Source organism: Festucalex cinctus, chromosome 4, assembly GCF_051991245.1.
Source record: "Festucalex cinctus isolate MCC-2025b chromosome 4, RoL_Fcin_1.0, whole genome shotgun sequence".
Lineage (NCBI taxonomy): Eukaryota > Metazoa > Chordata > Actinopteri > Syngnathiformes > Syngnathidae > Festucalex > Festucalex cinctus.
In genome coordinates, this window is record NC_135414.1 from 4,642,847 (window position 1) to 4,668,778 (window position 25,932).

At 40.9% G+C, this 25,932-nt stretch overlaps 1 protein-coding gene across 1 annotated transcript in view; it reads right to left on the reverse strand.

Annotated features, from left to right (window-relative positions):
• Positions 1-3,013: 3,013 nt before the first annotated feature.
• pde3b (phosphodiesterase 3B) overlaps positions 3,014-25,932 on the reverse strand; it is a 171,627-nt gene continuing 148,708 nt past the window's right edge. The window contains exons 8-16 of the mRNA XM_077518328.1: positions 11,141-11,289; positions 10,926-11,060; positions 10,373-10,484; positions 10,069-10,182; positions 9,513-9,712; positions 6,256-6,459; positions 5,973-6,134; positions 4,424-4,697; positions 3,014-3,372 (exon numbers count right to left, since the gene is read on the reverse strand). Of these exons, the coding sequence (XP_077374454.1) occupies positions 3,164-3,372; positions 4,424-4,697; positions 5,973-6,134; positions 6,256-6,459; positions 9,513-9,712; positions 10,069-10,182; positions 10,373-10,484; positions 10,926-11,060; positions 11,141-11,289 (1,559 nt within the window). The 3' untranslated portion in view covers positions 3,014-3,163. The remainder of the gene's footprint in view (positions 3,373-4,423; positions 4,698-5,972; positions 6,135-6,255; positions 6,460-9,512; positions 9,713-10,068; positions 10,183-10,372; positions 10,485-10,925; positions 11,061-11,140; positions 11,290-25,932) is intronic.

Genomic DNA, 25,932 nt, shown 5'->3' on the forward strand with positions numbered 1-25,932 from the left:
GTCGACATTTCATTGATTTACTACCACACGTCGTCACCCACACACATTCTCACAAGAATCAACAAGAACCGTGAGTACTTGAGGGATGGTGTTTTATGACAGCTATAAATAAAAATCAGTTGCTCCCATAGTATTGGTGAGGGTGAATGGTTACATTGGGGAAAAAAGGTACATATATGGATGCCACACAAAGGCAAATTCATTGATGTTTTTTGTTTTTTGTTTTTTTAATGGCACAATCATTAGAGGACATGATGGTTTGAAATACCAAGAAAAGCCAACAACACTTGGAATTCAATGCGACAGAATAGTAACTTCTGGTCCAGAAGGACTCCATCGGAAAAAAGGAATATGGCTCTAACCTGAGTCCGGTCTGCTACTCTTGCTGCGCCTTTGACAATACTGGAACGCTAATGTCATGGCCAACCGCACGTAGGCCAAGTTTGGCACTAGTGTAGGAGAGATTATGATGATGATTAATGCAAAGAGAATGAAGAGAATTGAACAGAAAAGAAAAAAACATACCATGTAAAAGAAAGGAGATAAGGACAGGATCTCAATGTACATCGCAAGTGTGTGTATAGAAAACTGATGCATTCAGTTGATTATTCAAAAATATATATTTATGCACATACTCATTTTGTACAGTGGCTGAACACTTGACTGGTATTAAAATGATCACACTGTTTTTTTTTCTATATAAATATTATTAACTATTTGAGTTAAAGTTTTCTGCAGAGATTATGATTGGTAATGTGATGAAGAGGCAACAATTGTGCCTTCCCTTTCATAAAATGGAATGCCGATTAGATGGAAAAACAACTGAATCCCTTCTTCACACTGGCCACTAGAAGAAAAAGTTAAATACAGTGGTGCCTTGAGATACGAGTGACCTGACTTATGAGTTATTTGAAATACAAGCCGTCATTCCAATGATATTTTGCCTCGATTTGCACGCACAAATTTGAGATACGTGTGCTACTTGTAGAGCTTGAGCCTTCCCCTCTTCTCATGTTTCTTTTTCATTTTAGAACCTCGGGGCACTGAAAGGTGACTGACCAGGCTTCCTGATCTGTCTCCATCCGTTGCTCATTATAGTTCCATGTTTCTTAGATATGTTGTGACCGGGGTAATTGCCCTTTAAGGGATCAAGTAATCCGAATCTGAATCAAGTGCTGTGACTCAGCTTACTTCACAGAAAGTAGCAGTTTGGCAAATACAGTAGTGAACAATTCTTCAAAAGGAGGTTCACTGTCAAAGTAAACATCAAAGAGAATTGCATGCTGTCTTAAACCCAATAAATACGTAAAGGTAAAGCTTAATGCTAACGTACAGAGGATGACACCAGTGACATGCTATTGATTAGCATCAATAGTTACGGTTTGACAACCCTGTAGGAATGGATAGTTGAACACAAATAGCGAAGACATATAACATTACTCACAGGCATATATTCTTTATCCCCTGAGAATTAGAATATTATTATAGCTTTTTTTTCCATCACTGAGAAAAGTGACTGTGAATGCAGACAAATGAAGAGCCCTCACTTCTTTGTACGTATTACACTGCCTCCAGTGGCCAAACAACTGAAAGTGCAACCTATTTAATTACATCATCACTCTATGCTTTTAAGGTTTTCATTCTCAACAACATTACTGATTGCTATTTTTTCCTCATTAAAACCGCATTACAATCATTTTTGTTTGTTTGGGTCATTTACATTTATATTGATTTTAATACAGGGAAGGGGGCTATTAAAATTAAACTCACACCTCAAGGCACCAATATCAATGAAAAATGTTATGTTGGTTGATTGAAAAAGAGGCACCTGGTCAATATGGCGTTTAAAAAAATAAAAACAAATCTGGATTGAAGGAAAATGTGGCCAGACAAGTGTTTCCCCAGTGAGGTTAAGCAAACCGTGTATGAATGGACAAGGGACAGCGCAGTGTAAGGTCCTCTCACATCTCGGAGGATCTCACTTGCTTCAATTTGTAGTCAACTTGTTCACTCAACTCCTTCACTCGCCCAGATTACCGTATGGTGTTCCTCGTTAAAGTCGATTCGAGCTTAATAAAATTAATTCCTGCAAAGTAATCATTCACCTTTGCATGAATCCTGAGTAACCTTAAAAAAAAAAAAAAAAAAAAAAAAAAAAAAAAAAAAACCCTAATCAGGAAATTAAAAATGCATTCATTGAGACGGCATACCTGACCTGAATGCAACACCAGAGGACATAACAAAAGCATACACACCAATCATACTAAAAATAATTAAAAATGTGCTCTCTTTCTTCCAAAAAGATAATCACACATTCAACAAACACACTGTCGGAAAGGAAACAACAAAAGGGGGTGGCACACATGAGTAACGGCATCCAAAATGATGCAGATATAATAATGCTAATCATCAGTCGACAATTCAAATCATGTCTCTGTGACTGAGTGTCATACAGTGTTTTCGTGTCACCAGCAAGGAGAGAGAACTACACAAGCCAAGGCTCTGGGCCAATATGGACTCGGTAAAGGTTGAGACAGGCACATCTGATATACTGTATATCATGTATATCTCTCTCTATATATCTCTATATATATTTATAGAATTACAAAAAATAAACCTGAAACTGAAGCTGAAAGAGTCTCGGTCTCGTCTTTCCACATATGAACTGTTCACTTTGGTAAAGGGTATCAATGGCGTCTTCACGTTGCTTGCTTGGTTCATCCTCCAACCCTCTTTTTTTTTTTTTTTTTTTATATAGTCACAACTTGTTTTGTACCTAAGGAAGGTGTAAGCGCTATGCATTCAAGGCATTGTTGCAGCCAAGTTCATTCAGGGAAATGTACTCCCCCCCACCCCCCTGTAACCTCACTTATGGGGCCTCCTTCTTTGAGCTGCTCCGTGACTCTCCACTGGGTTGAAAGTGCATAGGAGTCGGACTCCCACTGTTGCAGCGAGGACCCACTCACAGTGGTAAGGCCCCCCCCCCCCCCACCCCCCTTAATTTTATTGTTTTTTTTCCCCCAAAAAATGACTGCACAGTGTTCAGGGTGTGTGTGAGTGAAGAATGTCATTAATGTGCATGTCAGTGTGTGAAAGGCTGTTGGGTGTGTGACTTTTGATTCTGCAGCTCTTCCTGCTCTTTTCTCCACGTGCTGATGTGGTGCTACTGACGCTCCTCCCCTTCCTCCTCCTCCTGAATGACCTGGATGTCATCTGAAGGTGATGTGGGCATGCTGGCCGGCAGGCTGTCAGGCTGCTGCTGCTCATCTTTGCTCTGCTCCTCTTCCTCGATGACCTTCTTCCAAACTTTGTGGTTCTCGGTCAGGTGCTGCATGATGCTGCAGAATAACTGGCGGTGGCTTTTCCTCTTTTCTGCAGAAGAATCAAGAGAAGAAACCGAGTGAACCTTTACATACTGTTGGTTTCAAATTTGATAGCAACACCCTAAATGTCATTCACACTGAAATTGATTCATTTCCTCAAAAGACACAAAAACGAAAATATTTGAAAACGTCAGTCTTTTGTACAGGCTTGAAACTGTGAAACATGCCATAAATATGACTATTTGTAATGAGACAGTGCTCAAGATGGAGCTTGAAACTGTCCCAACAACTCTGTGTGTTACCAGCACATTTGCACAGGTTCCCACTGAAACATGCTACTGTTGGTCTTTGAAGAGTCATGGAAGAATCTCGCAACAGGAAAACTCCAACTCATGTACAGTATATACTTGTCTGTATCGGTATGTGTGAAGAGGAGGCAGGAGGGACAGTGTTCATGTTCACTGGGAAGTATGAAACTGTCCCGAGTACTGTCCGTTAAATGATCGCATAATGTTTATATTATAACAATGGCACAAAATAACTCACATTTAGTCCTTACTGTTACTGTAAGCTGGTGGTTAAGATGGGTTCGGTTTTCGGTAGCTGGGTTTGTGTAAAACAATTTCTGACTTTGATTTGTTAGAACCACAGTTAATTAGTGTCTATTCAGTTTATCCAATCGCATCTCCCCTTGTGTAACATTATGATGCATTCAGCCACAAATGTTTTTTCAGTACTGCCATACTGGAGAGATTTGTAGCTTCAACAACCAAAAACGACCCACAGCTCGTGACCATAGGTGAGGGCAGGAACGCAAATCGACCTGTAAATCGAGAGCTTCGCCTTTTGACTCAGCTCCTTCTTCACAACGACAGACCGATACAGAATCCGCATCACAGCAGACGCTGCACCGTTTTGCCTGTCAATCTCCCACTCCAACAAGCCCTCACTTGTAAACAAGACCCCAAAATACTTGAACTCCTCTACTTGGGGCAGGATCTCATCCCCAACCCGGAGAACCTTGGTGGCTTATTGCCGACAATACGGACCAAACTCTAACACGATATAAGCACAAGAAAAAGGACGCCTGGTTGACTCACTTGGCCGCAGATCCTCCTCAAGATCATCCATGTCCTCCTCTTCATCATCATCATTCTCATCATCATCCGTGTCCAAGTCCACACGACCCTCGTCATCTTCATCCGATCCATCTCCATTCACCCACTGGCCAGGAAGTAAACCTGCAGCATCGTACGAGTTACAGAGCGGACCAACAATATGTGTGATGAAGGACTCCTGCAACTTGGCCAACTGTGGGGCAGAGCGGTCCATGAAGGGGCTGATTGGTAAGCCCAGGCTCGCTTCTTCATCACCCTGCAGGTAAAAAGAAAAAAGTAGATGAACTAGTGATGGGTTTGCATATTTTAAATACACTGAAAAGCACGCATGTTAAAATGCTTTAGACATTTAAACAAAAGAAAAAATATATACCTTATTTTCTGCACGATAAGGCTCACCTAAAAGCCTTTAATTTTCTCAAAAACCGACAGTGCGCCTTACAATCAGGTGCGCCTTATATGTGGATCAATATTGGTTAAGTATGGCTACCATAGTCAGGGGGTGTCACCGAAGTAACAGCAGTTAGAACGGTAGTATCACACCTGAACAAGGCTGGGAAATATTGTAGATATGGATAGCAACGTTTGAACAATATTGAGTTTTTGTTATATTGTTAATACGGAACCATATTGTGACTGCACTAACGGTAACTTGTTTTGGGAGTAAACAAAGTTGTCAGAATGCCGGTTTGTATTCAATTACAGGTCATAAATATTGACTAACTCATTTGTTTTGTTCAGATTCCCTTTAGCACAGCTCCATCTATTGCAGGGGTGGCAAACTGCGGTCTTCGAGGGCCGGAGTCCTGCAGGTTTTATAGATTTCCCTACTCGAAGTGCAGCTGATTCCAATTAACAGGCTCGTTATCAGGCTTCTGCAGAGCTTGCTGATGAGCTGATCATGAATCAGCTGTGTTGAAGAAGGGAAATATCCAAAACCTGCAGGACTACAGCCCTCGAGGACCGGATCTCGCCACCCCTGATCTATTGTACGCTTAACGCAACCCCAGCCAATGCAGTAGCTTCTACTCTATGCGCCTTATAATGCGGTGCGCCTTATATTATGGAAAACGTTTTCATATAGGCCATTCATTGAAGGTGCACCTTATAATCCAATGCGCCTTATAGTGCGGAAAATGCGGTACTTACATTTGTGCTTTATCATTATTTTACACAGTAGGTCAAGATGAGTTGAGAGTTGATTTTAAATGTGTTGAAATGTGTATGGGGAAAGGTAAAACTACATTTAAAAAAAACATATAGATATGGTCTCAATATGACAGACCTGTGAAGGGTTGATCTGGTAGCCCCGCAAAAAACATGGGTTACATCATGAGTGAACATTTGGTTGGTGAAATGATTTTAGTCCATGTTTTGAGATGTGAAATGTGTGGCTTATACGCTAACATCCCAAGAGCAATGACACATACACAGTTAACGAGTCTGAAATATCAGTAACTGCTCATTCCCTGAGTAATATGACCACGGAGCACATGGATGTTGGTTAACAGGATTCATGCAGCCCACGTACCTGCTCATAAAACTCATTGACAATGCCTTCGGTCCATTTCAAATGCAGATCGCGGACTTTGGCCGGCCCGTTGATGTCTGCCAGCTTGATACACACTTGGCACACCAGCAGTCTGTCATTCTCATTAGTCCAGTCAATTCCTGGACTGTTCACATCATTGACCTGGATGTCAAACAGACAGGACACTTATTAAACCCATCTGCATCATCTATCATTCACATCTTCATAATGGTTCAGTAAACCATGAAAAGACAGTGGTTATCACTTCTGATCACGTAATGACCTTGGAATTGAACTCAGCCAGGAAGTCAAAGTGCTTCTTGAGGTCTGTGGCTAGAATGGCTTCAATGACGAGGAAGCGAAAGCGCTTGAACTCCACATGATCAAGGTTGACCAGGAAGTTAAACTCTGGCCTGGATAGGTAGAGGCTCCAGGCAGACGCAGCGTGGTGGTTCTCCAGCACGGAGCGGTCGTTGTACAGCACCGCCTGTGTTGTACATGAAGGGAAGAGCCACAGGTGAGAGTAGGAAACATGACACAGAGACTTCAATACAGCCATCCATCCATTTTCTTCACTGCTTATTCCGCACAATCTGACAAAACAAAAATGTGTAAGATTTTGTGCCTCTGATTACCCAAAAAATAAATAAATAAATGTTAGGATATTTTATTAGCCCCGTTTTATTTTCTAGCAGGAGCCAGAAGGTTTTGTGCACTGACTATTTTGAACTGTTCATAATTCCCTCCACCACCTTTTGTCAGAATCCATTCAAAGGTGAGCAAAAACAGCCGCTAAGCATAATGCTACCACCACCAACCATGCTACACTGTAAGTATGGTGTTCTTTTGGTCATGAGCTTTGATGTTCCTTTTGGAAAATAATTGCCAAACATTACAACCTTGTGTTTCTTCAGCTGGAACTGAACCATATCCATTTTAACAAAGTGGAAAACGGGAACCTTATTCATTTGTCTTGGTATAAGTCTACACTCAACTGTCAGGAATATCACAAAGAAAGACACTTGGAAGAATTATTGACATGGGATGTAAGAGTGGAATATGGATATGGTTAGGAGAAGGTGGTAGGAATTGTTAACTGTTTGAAATAGCAGTCAGTGTTAGCACAAAATATTCGAGCTTCAGCTAGAAAGCCAAGAAATCTACTTGCCTACGAAACGTATTTAGGATTAAACTGAGTCATTTTATGTGGTGGCAGGTGTGCGCCGACTGTCATTTAAAATGAATTTGAATGTGATTGGTTAATTCTAAACGGCAACGTCCCCGATAAGAGGGTGTGTGCACTTGCACAACCACATTATTTCAGTTATCTATTTTTTACACGCCCTCGATTTTTTTCCCCCCCTCATTGAGTTGCACAGGTCAAAGGTCACATTACTGGTGGAAAAACTTTGGAAATTATTTATTTTTGTCTCATTTTTATATATAAAAACTGACATTTAAACAGGGGTGTGTAGACTTTTCCTATTTAGTGCATTGTTGTGGGGCTGACCTACAGTATACTCTAGGGGTGTGAATTGCCTAGTACCTGACGATTCGATTCGTATCACGATTCACAGGTCACGATTCGATTCGATACCGATTAATCCCGATACGAATTTATAAGTCGATTGTTGCAATTTTTTTTCATTCAAATTTAGAAAATACTAATCAGTAAGCTTGTAGAGTGTAAGATTTATATGAAAATGTATTATTTATTTATCTGAAATTTCAGTCTTATAGAGGTTGTAATCTGTTTCATGTTTGAACAGCATTAAAATAAAATATTAAGGCTTAATGTTCCGTTCATATAACATTCTTCCATGCTCAAGGTGTGAATCCTAACCCGAAGTCAGACGTTTTGTTGAATATTTTTCCATTAAAAATGGAAGTTTAAAAATCGATTCACACACACACATACACAAAAAAAAAAAAGGCAATGATGATAAGACGTTGAATCGGTAAGACTACCGAATGAACAATTCTGAGCTCTTAAAAAAAAAAAAAAAAAAAAAATCGATTTTTTTTTATTGAATCGATTCGAGAATCGCGCGATGTAGTATCGCGATATATCGCCGAATCGATTTTTTTTAACACCCCTAGTATACTCACATGGAATAATATATGGATTTACATGTAGATTCCATTAATGATACAAGATAAAACAACCAATTCTACAATTGATCTTGCATTGCAACTGTTGCGTTTCTGAAGAAAGAAACTTCGAGAGCCATACTTTCTAGCACCAAAGATTTTTTTGCCAGACGTGTTTGTCAACATCATCTGTAATCAATAGGTTCAGGGTCCCCTGTCTTTGCTCTTAACCCACTTTCCTATTTGAACAGGGGCGCATAGCTGACCTTATCAACTTTCGCATCACAGTGTGAGACAGACACTGAATATGTGGACTTCATCTCTTCACAATGGCATATCCCTTTCCAACATATCCAATAATAAAAGGAACACATAAAAAAGAAAAAAAGAAAAAGAAAAAGAAAAACAAAAGTTAAACGATGCAGACCAAAAATTCTCGGGTGCTTCTTTAGTCAATATTTCCCTCTTACATCCCATGTCAATAATTCTTTCAAGTGGCTTTCTTTGTGATGTCTTTCTCCTTTGCTATGGTTTTCGTGCCATCACATCACTCAGGCAAACTGAGGTTACCGCATACAAGGAGAACGTAATAGCATCTTTATGAAATCAAAAACAGCTTGACGTCACGAGGTATGTAAAGCGAAGTCATGTCAGGTTAATGTTAAAATACCACTGATTGTCACACTCACCTAAGTGGGGCAAAATTCTTTCTCCGCATTTCACCCAGTCCCTGAGGGAGCTGCGCTCGGGAATCATTTGGTGATCTAATCCCCCAATTCCAACCCTTAATGCTGAGTGTCAAGTAGGGAGGCAAATGGGTCCCATTTTTTTATAGTCTTTAGTATGACCTAGACCTGGACTATATCCACGACCTCCCAGTCTCAGGGCAGACACTCTGCCACTAGGCCGCTGAGCTGGTAGTAAACTGGAGTTTAATAACGACTATCTGGTTAAACCTTAACCGTGAACCGTGAGGTTTCCTTAGGACGCCAGACATCCGAGGACCCCACTGTGAAGAGGAGACGCACTCGTGGAGTGAGTAAGACAATGTTGTGTGGTTTCCCGTGCAGCGCACCAATTAGCTCAAATGTTTTCTGTTTAGTGAGTGCATCAGTGGGAAAGAACGAGGTTTTTCTGTATATTACTTGGTATGGAATTCAGCAATCAGAAAAGACCAAATTGGTGCAAAAAGACTGCCGCAAAGTGACAAATTCAAGCTCCGTATCTCTATTTTTATTCCCCTCATATCAACAATAGGCTATGTCATTATTTTTGAGTTAATTGGCTTAAACCTTTATTCAAGGAATCAGATGCCATTGACATTCGCACTTTTAATGTTCATACACACTGGCTCATAGAATGAAGGAAAAGGAATACTGACGTGTGTGTGTGTGTTTTTTTTTTTTTCCTTTTCTAAACACGTGTAAACTAGCTAGCGGACAGGTTTACCTGAGGCGCATTAGTGGCAACTAAAAAGGCATTAGTGCGACCAGGGTGGTCATAGTCGTGCATTGCAGCTGCTACATATAGGGCCATGAGCTCCAGAGCTGGGATGTTCCAAGCCAGGCAGCCATAACTGTCATCTGATATAGAAGAACTCTTGGATGAGGTGTATGATATCCTGCCAGGAGAGATCCCACTGTCTGAGTCTAGAACACACAGTGTTAATAGACACATGTTAAAGAGTCTTGGGTTTTCAACACCAATATCACTGTGTAGATGGTACCCATAACATGTGTATTGGATACTTAAAAAATAGCTGTAGGTAGAACATAATAATGGTAAATATACAGCAGAACCTTAATAATTGAAAATTCTAAAGTTATACAATTTGAAAAATAATTTAAAACATTGTAAAATATCAAAAGGTTATTTCCAATGAAAAAAGTGATTCGAAAAGCAAACAACCGCAGAAGTCATCCAGATTGTCCCTCTCATGTTCCACTGTATATTATATGAGGCTCCTTTCATACTATTTGCTATTGGGGGCTAAGTTGAAGTTCACCTGTGTCACTTCCGGTCACATGCTCACTGTGGATCTGCTGGAACCCGGGAATTGGTCGAGTGGTCAGGTACCAGACAGCATGGAGCACATCAGTAGCATGGACTCTGTTATGATCTGTGGACATTTCAACCAAACAAATAAGCCGTAAGTTGACTGCATTTGGCTACACGTGCAACTTTACAACACAGGAGCTACTTAGCTCATCCAGCAATAGACATGAGCACATTGTGATGGTACATGAACAAACAGTTAACAACATGAATCTTGAACATTTCTGGAGGCCTAGTCCAGTGTGAACACTCACAGGGAATGTCCCTGTAGCCATTTTCCAGAGCAAAGAAGTATGTCATGAACTCCCTCACAGGGATCTTGAATATTTCAAACAGACACGTATCCTGGAAAAGGGTGTAAGTCACCTGGGGAAATACAGACCATCTTTACTGAAACAGACATCAGAACACAACCTAACCGCCATTAGTCAAAAGCTAGCATATGCAGTGCAGCAACATTAAAATCTGCCAAGAGCTACGTGTTTGCTAGGCTTCTTAGGCTAAAATTTCAAACTAAAATTAATCGGAATTTGGAAAAGGTTATAGAGCAAATAGATTTGGAGAAACTTACTCAAATCCAGTGTAGCCCGTTAAGTCCTCTTTCTAAGATCTAAATTAGCCTAACATTGACAAATGACTTGTTTTGGCTATTTACACTCAACAGACATGCTGATGGAAACAAAACAAACTACACGGAATTGATCTTTTCTACAAGATATTTATCAGGAGGGGACACACACAATGACCACAGCCTCAGAGCACAACAAAAAGACAGACAAGAGAACACGTTTGTATCACAGTACTAACATAGCTAAGTATTCTTCCTGTCTTTCCTCCTGTTTTGTCCACCAGGTCAAAAATCTGGAAGTTCCAGGTATTCATCCTCTCCATGAGGGCCTCGTGATCTTCCAGCATCGGGTCAAGTCGAAACTCCTGATTAACCTGGAGGAGACCAATCAAGCATTATTGTGCTTCATTGTGGAGATTCATTATGGTTGCTGTGACTCTGGGATATAACTTACCCTCAATTCCTGAGTCTGCTTCTCTGTGCTGGGGTTCTGTTCTTCCTCAGCGTGGCTCTGCTTCTCTGTACTCTCAATCTCCCCAGGTAGGTCCACTTCCACACTCTCCTCCCTGATTAAAGGTTCCCCTAGGAAGTCTGGCCCTTCACCTGTTGCTCCCAGAGAAAGAAGAATTTCTACTTCAAACTCAACTCACGTTTTGATACACACATTTGAGTCATAGACACAGAGGCACACACACCTATTAATGTTTTCTCCAGAATTCCTATCCACCATGAAGAATGGGTCCACCTATTTTTCTAAATTATATCACCAATACATTCACCACTAGAAAGCAGACACTGGTTTGTTGCACTTGCACCAGGGTTTTATAATGCCTTACACTCTACCGTGAGTAAGCCTAATTATTTTTTTAAGATTTTGAATGACATGCAGGATAAACACAGTACCTGAAATAATAACAATTTTGACTTGAGTTCATTTTTGGGAGGGCCGGGGAATCAGAAAATGAGGTGTCACACTTAATGTTGGTTTGCTGTTCAGCAGTTTTGTGCTATACTTCAGTTGAATGGTAATTTTTATGCCCTTTGTTATTGAAGGCTGGATCATTTATAAATCATTGAGAAGCATAACATTAATGAAATATACCAAGGTGCAGTGATGTGCAACGATACAGTAAAAAACAATTAAAAATAATAACAATAAAAAATAAAAAATAAAAAAAAAGACATATGCATGTCGTGTCCATAATGGCATTTTTGTCATACATCTGGTAAGAAACTGTGTGGCCTATGTGGCCCCCTTAGTAGCTCTGAAATTGTGGCCGCCTCCATCATTTAAGTTGCCAATCCCTGAGATATTTACATACGGATATAAATATCTTGTCTATGACAACAATAACTGGTACTACTGCAGTTGTTGTGAATAGTGCTATTTAAATAATCTTGAATTGAATTGAGTCATAGTTATTTCCTATATGTGAAAATCCATACTGTTAAAAATTAAATAAGTAAATAAATACACCGTGTCGTCTTGGTCTCATAATGTCAAAATGTGAAAAGCAGAATGAAGAAGAGTTACATATAAATTATAATTACACCAAGAAATGTATTGATCCATTCATGGAACAAACACCTCTTGCGTTGTTTTGCCATTCAGGTTCTTGTAAGAGAATGCCAAGTTGTGTAAAATGCTGATACTTTGAATAGTTGAACATCATGCGTTCAAAATGTCACTAGCTAAAAAATTAAAAAAAACAAAAAACAAAAACAAACAAACAAAAAAAACAAAAACAAAGCAGAAACGGAATTACTTGGGTGCCATTTGATGGAATCTTGATGTCATGGAAGTACAGTATATTGACCTGAGTTGATGACTCATTTAGGCATTGAGTTATTTTGACATAAGTAGAGCTTTGCCACCATCTTGTGATGCTTAGCATTAACTACAACTTTTTTTTTTTTTTTTTTTATGTATGGTCATTTATTACTCACATATGCATATGCATGCTGAGATCACGTCTCTGATCAACTGCTGAAATGAGGCTGATTCTGTCCTCTTTCATCTAAAAACTGCTTCAAACATCAAAGCGTATGTAGGGATGGAAGAATGTTGATTTGTTGTGATTGTATTGTATTGGTGTTAATGTTTTATTAGGGCCCGAGCAGCGGCGGCACCGGCGGCGGTGCCGCTGCGAGGCCCTATTGTTTTTGTAGGAATTCTTCTTATTAGGGCCCGAGCAGCGGCGGCTGCGGTGCCGCTGCGAGGCACTATTGTTTTTCAAGGAATTCTTATTAGGGCCCGAGCAGCGACCGCTGCGAGGTCCCTATTGTTCCTGAAAGAATTCTTATTAGGACCCGAGCAGCGGCGGCACCGGCGGCGGTGCCGCTGCAAGGCCCTATTGTTTTTGTAGGAATTCTTCTTCTTATTATTATTATAAGGGCCCGAGCAGCGACCGCTGCGAGGTCCCTATTGTTCCTGAAGGAATTCTTATTATTATTAGGGCCCGAGCAGCGGCAGCGGCGGTGCCGCTGCGAGGCCCTATTGTTTTTGTAGGAATTCTTATTATTATTACTAGGGCCCGAGCAGCGGCGGCGGCGGTGCCGCTGCGAGGCCCTATTGTTTTTGTAGGAATTCTTCTTATTATTATTATTAGGGCCCGAGCAGCGACCGCTGCGAGGTCCCTATTGTTCCTGAAGGAATTCTTATTAGGGCCCGAGCAGCGGCGGCACCGGCGGCGGTGCCACTGCGAGGCCCTATTGTTTTTGTAGGAGTTCTTCTTATTAGGGCCCGAGCAGCAACCGCTGCGAGGTCCCTATTGTTCCTGAAGGAATTCTTATTAGGGCCCGAGCAGCGACCGCTGCGAGGTCCCTATTGTTCCTGAAGGAATTCTTATTATTATTAGGGCCCGAGCAGCGACCGCTGCGAGGTCCCTATTGTTCCTGAAGGAATTCTTATTAGGGCCCGAGCAGCGGCGGCGGCGGTGCCGCTGCGAGGCCCTATTGTTTTTGTAGGAATTCTTCTTATTATTATTATTAGGGCCCGAGCAGCGGCGGCGGCGGTGCCGCTGCGAGGCCCTATTGTTTTTCAAGGAATTCTTATTAGGGCCCGAGCAGCGACCGCTGCGAGGTCCCTATTGTTCCTGAAGGAATTCTTATTAGGGCCCGAGCAGCGGCGGCGGCGGTGCCGCTGCGAGGCCCTATTGTTTTTGTAGGAATTCTTATTATTAGGGCCCGAGCAGCGGCGGCGGCGGTGCCGCTGCGAGGCCCTATTGTTTTTGTAGGAATTCTTCTTCTTCTTATTATTATTATTATTAGGGCCCGAGCAGCGACCGCTGCGAGGTCCCTATTGTTCCTGAAGGAATTCTTATTATTATTAGGGCCCGAGCAGCGACCGCTGCGAGGTCCCTATTGTTCCTGAAGCAATTCTTATTAGGGCCCGAGCAGCGGCGGCACCGGCGGCGGTGCCGCTGCGAGGCCCTATTGTTTCTGTAGGAATTCTTCTTATTATTATTATTCTTATTAGGGCCCGAGCAGCGACCGCTGCGAGGTCCCTATTGTTCCTGAAGGAATTCTTATTAGGGCCCGAGCAGCGGCGGCGGCGGTGCCGCTGCGAGGCCCTATTGTTTTTGTAGGAATTCTTCTTATTATTAGGGCCCGAGCAGCGGCGGCGGCGGTGCCGCTGCGAGGCCCTATTGTTTTTGTAGGAATTCTTATTATTATTATTAGGGCCCGAGCAGCGACCGCTGCGAGGTCCCTATTGTTCCTGAAGGAATTCTTATTAGGGCCCGAGCAGCGGCGGCGGCGGTGCCGCTGCGAGGCCCTATTGTTTTTGTAGGAATTCTTCTTCTTATTATTATTATTATTAGGGCCCGAGCAGCGACCGCTGCGAGGTCCCTATTGTTCCTGAAGGAATTCTTATTATTAGGGCCCGAGCAGCGGCGGCGGCGGTGCCGCTGCGAGGCCCTATTGTTTTTGTAGGAATTCTTCTTATTAGGGCCCGAGCAACGGCGGCGGCGGTGCCGCTGCGAGGCCCTATTGTTTTTGTAGGAATTCTTATTATTATTATTAGGGCCCGAGCAGCGGCGGCGGCGGTGCCGCTGCGAGGCCCTATTGTTTTTGTAGGAATTCTTCTTATTATTAGGGCCCGAGCAGCGGCGGCGGCGGTGCCGCTGCGAGGCCCTATTGTTTTTGTAGGAATTCTTCTTATTAGGGCCCGAGCAGCGGCGGCGGCGGTGCCGCTGCGAGGCCCTATTGTTTTTGTAGGAATTCTTATTATTAGGGCCCGAGCAGCGGCGGCGGCGGTGCCGCTGCGAGGCCCTATTGTTTTTGTAGGAATTCTTATTATTATTATTATTATTATTATTATTATTATTAGGGCCCGAGCAGCGACCGCTGCAAGGTCCCTATTGTTCCTGAAGGAATTCTTATTATTAGGGCCCGAGCAGCGGCGGCGGCGGTGCCGCTGCGAGGCCCTATTGTTTTTAGGGCCCGAGCAGCGACCGCTGCGAGGTCCCTATTGTTCCTGAAGGAATTCTTATTAGGGCCCGAGCAGCGACCGCTGCGAGGTCCCTATTGTTCCTGAAGGAATTCTTATTATTAGGGCCCGAGCAGCGGCGGCGGCGGTGCCGCTGCGAGGCCCTATTGTTTTTGTAGGAATTCTTCTTATTATTATTAGGGCCCGAGCAGCGGCGGCGGCGGTGCCGCTGCGAGGCCCTATTGTTTTTGTAGGAATTCTTCTTATTATTCTTCTTTTTCTTCTCCGCAAACAATCGCATTTTTGAGACACTAAACGTGAACGAAAACTCACCAAACTTTACACGCACATCAGGCCTGGCGAAAAATTTTATATTTTAAAGTCGCCATACATGATAACAGAAAAATGGCTCCTTAGCGCCCCCTACATAGGTTAAACGGATCCCTGTCCCGCTACGATTGTCCGACGGCTATGAAAATTGTGTGGCACCTGTAGCACATCCCAATGAACAAAAACCTCTTTGAAGTGTGTACCCTAAAATAGACAGAAAGTGAGGTATGAGTATTTAAATGTCCAATTTTTTCCAATTTTTGCACATTTACAGCGGTCATACTTTTGCCCGCTTCTCCTACGCGGTTAACCCGATTGACTTCAAACTTGGGATGTACCATCTCAACACCTGGGACAACATCATTGTGAAAAATTAAAAGTTTTTGATATACTATATGACGGCGGCGGCGCATCAAATTTAGAGTTTAAAAATTCTTACTTCACGAAGCATTGCCGGTTGTACGTTTAATCTAGAGCTACGAAAATTGGTACACATATGTAACAGGCTATGACCTACAAAAAACTCTTTTTGAACCATATGCTAAACCTAACAGGAAGTCCACCATTTTGATTTATTTTGGAACGTGTTGCCATTTTTTTGGCCATTTCATTGGGGTCTTATTTTAACGAACTCCTCCTACAGTGTTTATCCGATCATCTTCAAACTTGGTGTGATTCATCTTAAGATGTTGAAGATGAAAAGTTATTGAAAGCTTTGTATTTCGTCGCACACTGTTGTCATGGCATGCACTGTTTTTAAAGGAAAAAAAATATCCTTAAAGAAGCATTCCCATTTGTACGAAGCAGCTAGAGCTACGAAAATTTGTAGACATATGTAACAGCCCAAGATGTACAAAAAAGTCTCTTGGTGCCCTGTGCTAAACCCAACAGGAAGTCCCCCAGGGGCCGGGCATCACATTTTGAGCTAAAAAACTCCTCTTTTACAAAGCATACCCGGCTGTACGTTTCACATAGAGTTACCAACATTTGTAGAGGTATATAACAGCCCTCGAGGTACAAAAAACTCTTTTTGAACCATATGCTAAACCTAACAGGACGTCCGCCATTTTGATTTACTTTGGAATGTGTTGCCATTTTTTTGGGCCATTTCATAGGGGTCATATTTTAACGAACTCCTCCTACAGAGTTTATCCGATCATCTCCAAACTTGGTGTGATTCATCTTAAAATGTTGAAGATGAAAAGTTATTGAAAGTTTTTTATTTCGTCACACGCTGTTGTCGTGGCATGCACTTTTTGCAAAGGAAAAAAATCCTTCTTAATGAAGCATTCCCAGTTGTACGAAGCAGCTAGAGCGACGAAAAATTGTAGACATATGTAACAGCCCAGGATGTACAAAAAAGTCTCTTGGTGCCATGTGCTAAACCCAACAGGAAGTCCCCCAGGGGCCGGGCATCACATTTTGAGCTAAAAAACTCCTCTTTAACGAAGCATTCCCGGTTGTACGTTTCACCTAGCGCTATGATAATTTGCAGGCATACATAAGAGCCCATGATGTACAAAAAAGTCTCTTGGAACCATGTGCTAAACCAAACAGGAAGTCTGCCATTTTGATTTATGATGGGATTTGTTGCCATTTTTTGTGGCCTTTTTCAGGGGTCATATTTTAACGAACCCCTCCTACAAAATTTATCCGACTGTCTTCAAACTTGGTGTGTTTCATCTTAAGATGTTTAAGATGCAAAGTAATCGAAAGTTTTTTATTTTGTAACACGCTGTTGCCATAGCAATGCATTGTTTGTCAAGTGCTGCTTTTTTTTTTTTTATACACATGAAAACTCATGAAACTTTGCAAACACATCAGACTTGTCATGAACATGAATTTTCAGAGATTTATTGTGCAATTTGCAATAAATAGCGCCCTCTAGACATTTTTATGAAGCATTTCCGATTGTATGATTATGCTAGACCTACAAAAAAGTATTATGTAGCCATTTGCCAAACCAAAGAGGAAGTCGGCTATTTTGATTTTATTTTGGGAATTATACATCATTTTTGGCCTTTTTCATTAAACTTTGCACAGACAAGGCATGGAAAAAAATAACATTTTAAATGGTCCTTGTTCCATGTAACAGTACCCCAACGTGCCAGTCCCCTGACGTGCAAGTAACCCAACGTTGTGCTCAATAGCGCCCTCTATGCATTTTTATGGAGCATTTCCAATTGTATGATTCAAGCGATACACAACTAAAGATGACTTGACCTAGATTTGTGAAAACTGGGAGGCATACCTATTAGCTTAAGACCTACAAAAAGTATTCTGTAGCCGTATGCTAAACCTAAAAGGAAGTCCGCCATTTTGAATTTATTTTGGGAATTGCGCACCATATTTTGCGTTTTGATTAAACTTTGCACACACAAGGCTTGTCAAAAACATTTTAGATGGTCCTTGTCCTATTTGACAGTACCCCAACGTGCCAGTACCCCGACGTGCAAGTACCCCAACGTGGCCCGGGTTGCGAGGGCCCTTTATAGCTGCTCGCAGCTCTAGTTCTTCTTTTTATTTTTTGTTATTATTCTTTTCCGCAAACAATCACATTTTTGAGACACTAAACGTGAACGAAAACTCACCAAACTTTACACACACGTCAGGCCTGGCGAAAAATTTGATATTTTAAAGTCGCCATAGGTGATAACAGAAAAATGGCTCCATAGCGCCACCTACATAGGTTAAACAGATCCCTGGCCCGCTACGATTGTCCGACGGCTATGAAAATTGTGTGGCACCTGTAGCACATCCAGATGAACAAAAACCTCTTTGATGTGTGTACCCTAAAATAGACAGGAAGTGAGATATGAGTATTTAAATGTCCAATTTTGGCCAATTTTTGCACATTTACAGGGGTCATACTTTTGCCTGCTTCTCCTACACGGTTAATCCAATTGACTTCAAACTTGGGATGTACCATCTCAAGACCTGGGACAACACCATGGTAAAAAATCTAAAGTTTTCGACATACTATATGACGGCGGTGGGGCATCAAATTTAGAGTTTCAAAACTCTTACTAAACGTAGTATTGCCGGTTGTATGTTTAACCTAGAGCTACGAAAATTGGTACACATATGTAACAGACTATGACCTACAAAAAAGTCTGTTGGTGCCATATGCTAAACCCAACAGGAAGTCCGCCAGAGGCGGGGCATCAAATTTTGAGTTTCAAAATTCTTACTTAATGAAGCATTCCCGGTACGTTTCACCTAGAGTTACCAAAATTTAAAGACATATGTAACAGCCCTCAAGGTACAAAAAACTCTTTTTGAACCATATGCTAAACCTAACAGAAAGTCCACCATTTTGATTTACTTTGGAACGTGTTCCCATTTTTTTGGCCATTTCATAGTGGTCCTATTTTAACGAACTCCTCTTACAGAGTTTATCCGATCATCTTCAAACTTGGTGTGATTCATCTTAAGATGTTGAAGATGAAAAGTTATTGAAAGCTTTTTATTTCGCTGCACGCTGTTGTCGTGGCATGCACTTGTTTGCAAAGGAAAAAAATTCTTCTTAATGAAGAATTCTCAGTTGTACGAAGCAGCTAGAGCTACGAAAATTTGTAGACATATGTAACAGCCCACGATGTACAAAAAAGTCTCTTGCTGCTTTGTGCTAAACCCAACAGGAAGTCCCGCAAGGGCCGGGCATCACTTTTTGAGCTAAAAAACTCCTCTTTAACGAAGCATTCCCGGTTGTACCTTTCACCTAGCGCTATGATAATTTGGAGGCATACATAAGAGCCCACGATGTACAAAAAAGTCTTTTAGAACCATATGCTAAGCCAAACAGGAAGTCCGGCATTTTGATTTACTTTGCTATTTGTAGCCATTTTTTGGGGGCCTTTTATAGGCCTCATATTTTCTACAAAACTTATCAGATTGTCTTCATTCTTTGGCATGTTTCATCTGAAGTATTGCCGGTTATACGTTTAATCTAGAGCTACGAAAATTGGTACACATATGTAACAGACTATGATCTACAAAAAAGCCTGTTGGTGCCATATGCTAAACCTAACAGGAAGTCCGCCAGAGGCAGGGCATCAAATTTTGCATTTCAAAATTTTTACTTAATGAAGCATTTCCGGCTGTACGTTTCACCTAGAGTGACCAAAATTTGAAGACATATGTAACAGCCCTCGAGGTACAAAAAACTCTTTTTGAACCATATGCTAAACCTAACAGGAAGTCTGCCATTTTGATTTACTTTGGAACATGTTGCCATTTTTTTGGCCATTTCATAGGGGTCATATTTTAACGAACTCCTTCTACAGAGTTTATCCGATCATCTTCAAACTTGGTGTGATTCATCTTAAGATGTTGACGATGAAAAGTTATTGAAAGCTTTTTATTTCGTCGCACGCTGTTGTCGTGGCATGCACTTTTTGCAAAGGAAAAAAATCCTTCTTAATGAAGCATTCCCAGTTGTACGAAGCAGCTAGAGCGACGAAAAATTGTAGACATATGTAACAGCCCAGGATGTACAAAAAAGTCTCTTGGTGCCATGTGCTAAACCCAACAGGAAGTCCCCCAGGGGCCGGGCATCACATTTTGAGCTAAAAAACTCCTCTTTAACGAAGCATTCCCGGTTGTACGTTTCACCTAGCGCTATGATAATTTGCAGGCATACACAAGAGCCCATGATGTACAAAAAAGTCTCTTGGAACCATGTGCTAAACCAAACAGGAAGTCTGCCATTTTGATTTATGATGGGATTTGTTGCCATTTTTTGTGGCCTTTTTCAGGGGTCATATTTTAACGAACCCCTCCTACAAAATTTATCCGACTGTCTTCAAACTTGGTGTGTTTCATCTTAAGATGTTTAAGATGCAAAGTAATCGAAAGTTTTTTATTTTGTAACACGCTGTTGCCATAGCAATGCATTGTTTGTCAAGTGCTGTTTTTTTTTTTTTTTTTATACACATGAAAACTCATGAAACTTTGCAAACACATCAGACTTGTCATGAACATGAATTTTCAGAGATTTATTGTGCAATTTGCAATAAATAGCGCCCTCTAGACATTTTTATGAAGCATTTCCGATTGTATGATTATGCTAGACCTACAAAAAAGTATTATGTAGCCATTTGCCAAACCAAAGAGGAAGTCCGCTATTTTGATTTTTTTTGGGAATTATACATCATTTTTGGCCTTTTTCATTAAACTTTGCACAGACAAGGCATGGAAAAAACTAACATTTTAAATGGTCCTTGTTCCATGTAACAGTACCCCAACGTGCCAGTACCCTGACGTGCAAGTAACCCAACGTTGTGCTCAATAGCGCCCTCTATGCATTTTTATGGAGCATTTCCAATTGTATGATTCAAGCGATACACAACTAAAGATGACTTGACCTAGATTTGTGAAAACTGGGAGGCATACCTATTAGCTTAAGACCTACAAAAAGTATTCTGTAGCCGTATGCTAAACCTAAAAGGAAGTCCGCCATTTTGAATTTATTGTGGGAATTGCGCACCATATTTTGCGTTTTGATTCAACTTTGCACACACAAGGCTTGTCAAAAACATTTTAGATGGTGCTTGTCCTATTTGACAGTACCCCAACGTGCCAGTACCCCGACGTGCAAGTACCCCAACGTGGCCCGGTTTGCGAGGGCCCTTTATAGCTGCTCGCAGCTCTAGTTCTTATTATTATTCTTCTCCGCAAACAATCGCATTTTTGAGACACTAAACGTGACCGAAAACTCACCAAACTTTACACGCACATCAGGCCTGGCGAAAAATTTGATATTTTCAAGTCGCCATACATGATAACAGAAAAATGGCTCCTTAGCGCCCCCTACATAGGTTAAACGGATCCCTGTCCCGCTACGATTGTCCGACGGCTATGAAAATTGTGTGGCACCTGTAGCACATCCCAATGAACAAAAACCTCTTTGAAGTGTGTACCCTAAAATAGACAGAAAGTGAGGTATGAGTATTTAAATGTCCAATTTTTGCCAATTTTTGCACATTTACAGGGGTCATACTTTTGCCCGCTTCTCCTACACGGTTAACCCGATTGACTTCAAACTTGGGATGTACCATCTCAACACCTGGGACAACATCATTGTGAAAAATGAAAAGTTTTTGATATACTATATGACGGCGGCGGCGCATCAAATTTAGAGTTTAAAAATTCTTACTTCACGAGGCATTGCCGGTTGTACGTTTAATCTAGAGCTACGAAAATTGGTACACATATGTAACAGGCTATGACCTACAAAAAACTCTTTTTGAACCATATGCTAAACCTAACAGGAAGTCCACCATTTTGATTTATTTTGGAACGTGTTGCCATTTTTTTGGCCATTTCATTGGAGTCTTATTTTAACGAACTCCTCCTACAGTGTTTATCCGATCATCTTCAAACTTGGTGTGATTCATCTTAAGATGTTGAAGATGAAAAGTTATTGAAAGCTTTGTATTTCGTCGCACGCTGTTGTCATGGCATGCACTGTTTGCAAAGGAAAAAAAATATCCTTAAAGAAGCATTGCCAGTTGTACGAAGCAGCTAGAGCTACGAAAATTTGTAGACATATGTAACAGCCCAAGATGTACAAAAAAGTCTCCTGGTGCCCTGTGCTAAACCCAACAGGAAGTCCCCCAGGGGCCGGGCATCACATTTTGAGCTAAAAAAAACTCCTCTTTAACAAAGCATACCCGGCTGTACGTTTCACCTAGAGTTACCAAAATTTGTAGAGGTATATAACAGCCCTCGATTTACAAAAAACTCTTTTTGAACCATATGCTAAACCTAACAGGACGTCCGCCATTTTGATTTACTTTGGAATGTGTTGCCATTTTTTTTGGCCATTTCATAGGGGTCATATTTTAACAAACTCCTCCTACAGAGTTTATCCGATCATCTTCAAACTTGGTGTGATTCATCTTAAGATGTTGAAAATGAAAAGTTATTGAAAGTTTTTTATTTCGTCACATGCTGTTATCGTGGCATGCACTTTTTGCAAAGGAAAAAAATCCTTCTTAATGAAGCATTCCCAGTTGTACGAAGCAGCTAGAGCTATGAAAAATTGTAGACATATGTAACAGCCCAGGATCTACAAAAATGTCTCTTGGTGCCATGTGCTAAACGCAACAGGAAGTCCCCCAGGGGCCGGGCATCACATTTTGAGCTAAAAAACTCCTCTTTAACTAAGCATTCCCGGTTGTACGTTTCACCTAGCGCTATGATAATTTGCAGGCATACATAAGAGCCCACGATGTACAAAAAAGTCTCTTGGAACCATGGGCTAAACCAAACAGGAAGTCCGCCATTTTGATTTATGATGGGATTTGTTGCCATTTTTTGTGGCCTTTTTCAGGGGTCATATTTTAACGAACCCCTCCTACAAAATTTATCCGACTGTCTTCAAACTTGGTATGTTTCATCTTAAGATGTTTAAGATGCAAAGTAATCGAAAGTTTTTTATTTTGTCACACGCTGTTGCCATAGCAATGCATGGGAATTGCACACCATATTTTGCGTTTTGATTAAACACCTAAAGCTATGATAATTTGCAGGCAAACATAAGAGCTCAGGATGTACAAAAAAAGTCTCTTGGAGCAATATGCTAAACCAATCAGGAAGTCCACCATTTTGATTTACGTTGGGATTTGTAGCCATTTTTTGTGGCCTTTTTTAGGGGTCATATTTTAACGAACTCCTCCTACAAAATTTATCCGACTGTCTTTAAACTTGGTGTGCTTCATCTTAAGATGTTTAAGATGCAAAGTTATCGAAAGTTATTTATTTTGTCGCACGCCGTTGTCATGGCGATGCATTGTTTGCCAAGTAAAATGTTACTTTTTTTTTTTGGTCTAAACATGTGCAAAAACTCATGAAACTTTACACACACATCAGGCTTGTCATCAGCATGAATATTTTAGAGATTTCTTATTCAATTTGCAATAAATGGTTCAATAGCGCCCTCTAGACATTTTTATGAAGCTTTTGCAAATGTTTTGTGTTTTATGATTCAGCTAGATTTGTAAAAATTGGGATACCTATCAGCCTAAGACTTACAAAAAGGTTTCTAAAGCCATATGCTGAATCAAAAAGGAAGTCTGCCATTTTGATTTACTTTGGTATTTGTAGCCATTTTTTGGGGCCTTTTATAGGGGTCATATTTTCAACAGAACTTATCAGATCGTCTTCATTCTTTGGCGTGTTTCATCTTAAGATATTTAAGATGAAAAGTTATTGAATTTTTTTATTTTGTCACACGCCTTTGCTGTAGCCATGCATTGTTTGTGAAGAAAAATGCTTTTTTGAGAGTCTAAATATGGGTGAAAACTCACAAAACTTTGCACACGCACCAGACCTGTCTAGAACATGAATATTTTATTTAGAGATTTGTTGTGCTATTTGTAATAAATGGCTCAATAGCGCCCTCTAGACATTTTTATGAAGTCTTTCCGATTATATGATTCAGCTAGATGTGTGAATATTGGCAGGCATGCCGAATATATTCAAAAAGTATTCTATATAGCCATGTGCCAATCCATTTTGATTTTATTTTGTTAATTGTGCATCGTTTTTGGCCTTTCCATGAAACTTTAAAAACACAAAGCATGGCAAAAACGTTTACAATTTAGATGGTTTCCTATTTGACAGTACCCCAACATGCCAGTACCCCGACGTGCAAATACCCCAACGTGGCCCGGGTTGCGAGGGCCCTTTATAGCTGCTCGCAGCTCTAGTTCTTCTTCTTCTTCTTCTTTTTCTTTGTTATTATTCTTTTCCGCAAACAACCACATTTTTGAGGCACTAAACATGAATGAAAACTCACCAAACTTTACACGCAGATCGGGCCTGGCGAAAAATTTTATATTTTAAAGTCGCCATACATGATAACAGAAAAATGGCTCTGTAGCGCCACCTACATAGGTTTAACGGATCCCTGTCCCGCTACGATTGTCCTATGGCTACGAAAATTGTGTGGCACCTGTAGCACATCCAGATGAACAAAAACCTCTTTGATATGTGTACCCTAAAATAGACAGGAAGTGAGGTATGAGTATTTGAATGTCCAATTTTGGCCCATTTTTGCACATTTACAGGGGTCATACTTTTGCCCGCTTCTCCTACACGGTTAACCCGATTGACTTCAAACTTGGGCTGTACCATCTCAACACCTGGGACAACATCATGGTAAAAAATCTAAAGTTTTTGACATACTATATGACGGTGGCGGGGCATCAAATTTACAGTTTCAAAATTCTTACTTAACAAAGCATTGCCGGTGGTACGTTTAATTGAGAGCCACGAAAATTGGTACACATATGTAACAGACTATGATCTACAAAAAAGCCTGTTGGTGCCATATGCTAAACCTAACAGGAAGTCCGCCAGAGGCGAGGCATCAAATTTTGTGTTTCAAAATTCTTATTTAATGAAGCATTCCCGGCTGTACATTTCACCTAGTTACCAACATTTGAAGACATATGTAACAGCCCTCAAGGTACAAAAAACTCTTTTTGAACCATATGCTAAACCGAACAGGAAGTCCGCCATTTTGATTTACTTTGGAACGTGTTGCCATTTTTTGGGCCATTTCATAGGGGTCTTATTTTAACGAACTCCTCCTACAGAGTTTATCCGATCATCTCCAAACTTGGTGTGATTCATCTTAAGATGTTGAAGATGAAAAGTTATTGAAAGCTTTTTATTTCGTCGCACGCTGTTGCCGTGGCATGCACAGTTTGCAAAGGAAAAAATTCCCTCTTAATGAAGCATTCCCAGTTGTACGAAGCAGCGAGAGCTACGAAAATTTAGAGACAAATTTAACAGCCCACGATGTACAAAAAAGTCTCTTGGTGCCATGTGCTAAACCCAACAGGAAGTCCCGTAGGGGCCGGTCATCACATTTTGAGGTAAAAAACTCCTCTTTAACGAAGCATTCCCGGTTGTACGTTTCACCTAGCGCTATGATAATTTAGAGGCATACATAAGAGCCCACGATGTACAAAAAAGTCTCTTGGAACCATCTGCTAAACCAAACAGGAAGTCCGCCATTTTGATTTACGTTGGGATTTGTAGCCATTTTTTGTGGCCTTTTTTAGGGGTCATATTTTAACGAACTCCTCCTACAAAATTTATCCGACTGTCTTCAAACTTGGTGTGCTTCATCTTAAGATGTTTAAGATACAAAGTTATCGAAAGTGTTTTATTTTGTTGCACGCCGTTGCCATAGCGGTGCATTGTTTGCCAAGTAAAATGCTGCTTTTTTTTTATTATCTAAACATGTGCAAAAACTCATGAAACTTTACACACACATCAGGCTTGTCATAAGCATGAATATTTTAGAGAGTTTTTCTGCAATTTTCAATAAATGGCTCAATAGCGCCATCTCGACATTTTTATGAAGCTTTTGGAAATGTATGATTCAGCTAGATGTGAAAAAATTTGGATACCTATCAGCCTAAGACTTACAAAAAAAGTTTCTAAAGCCATATGCTAAACCAAACAGGAAG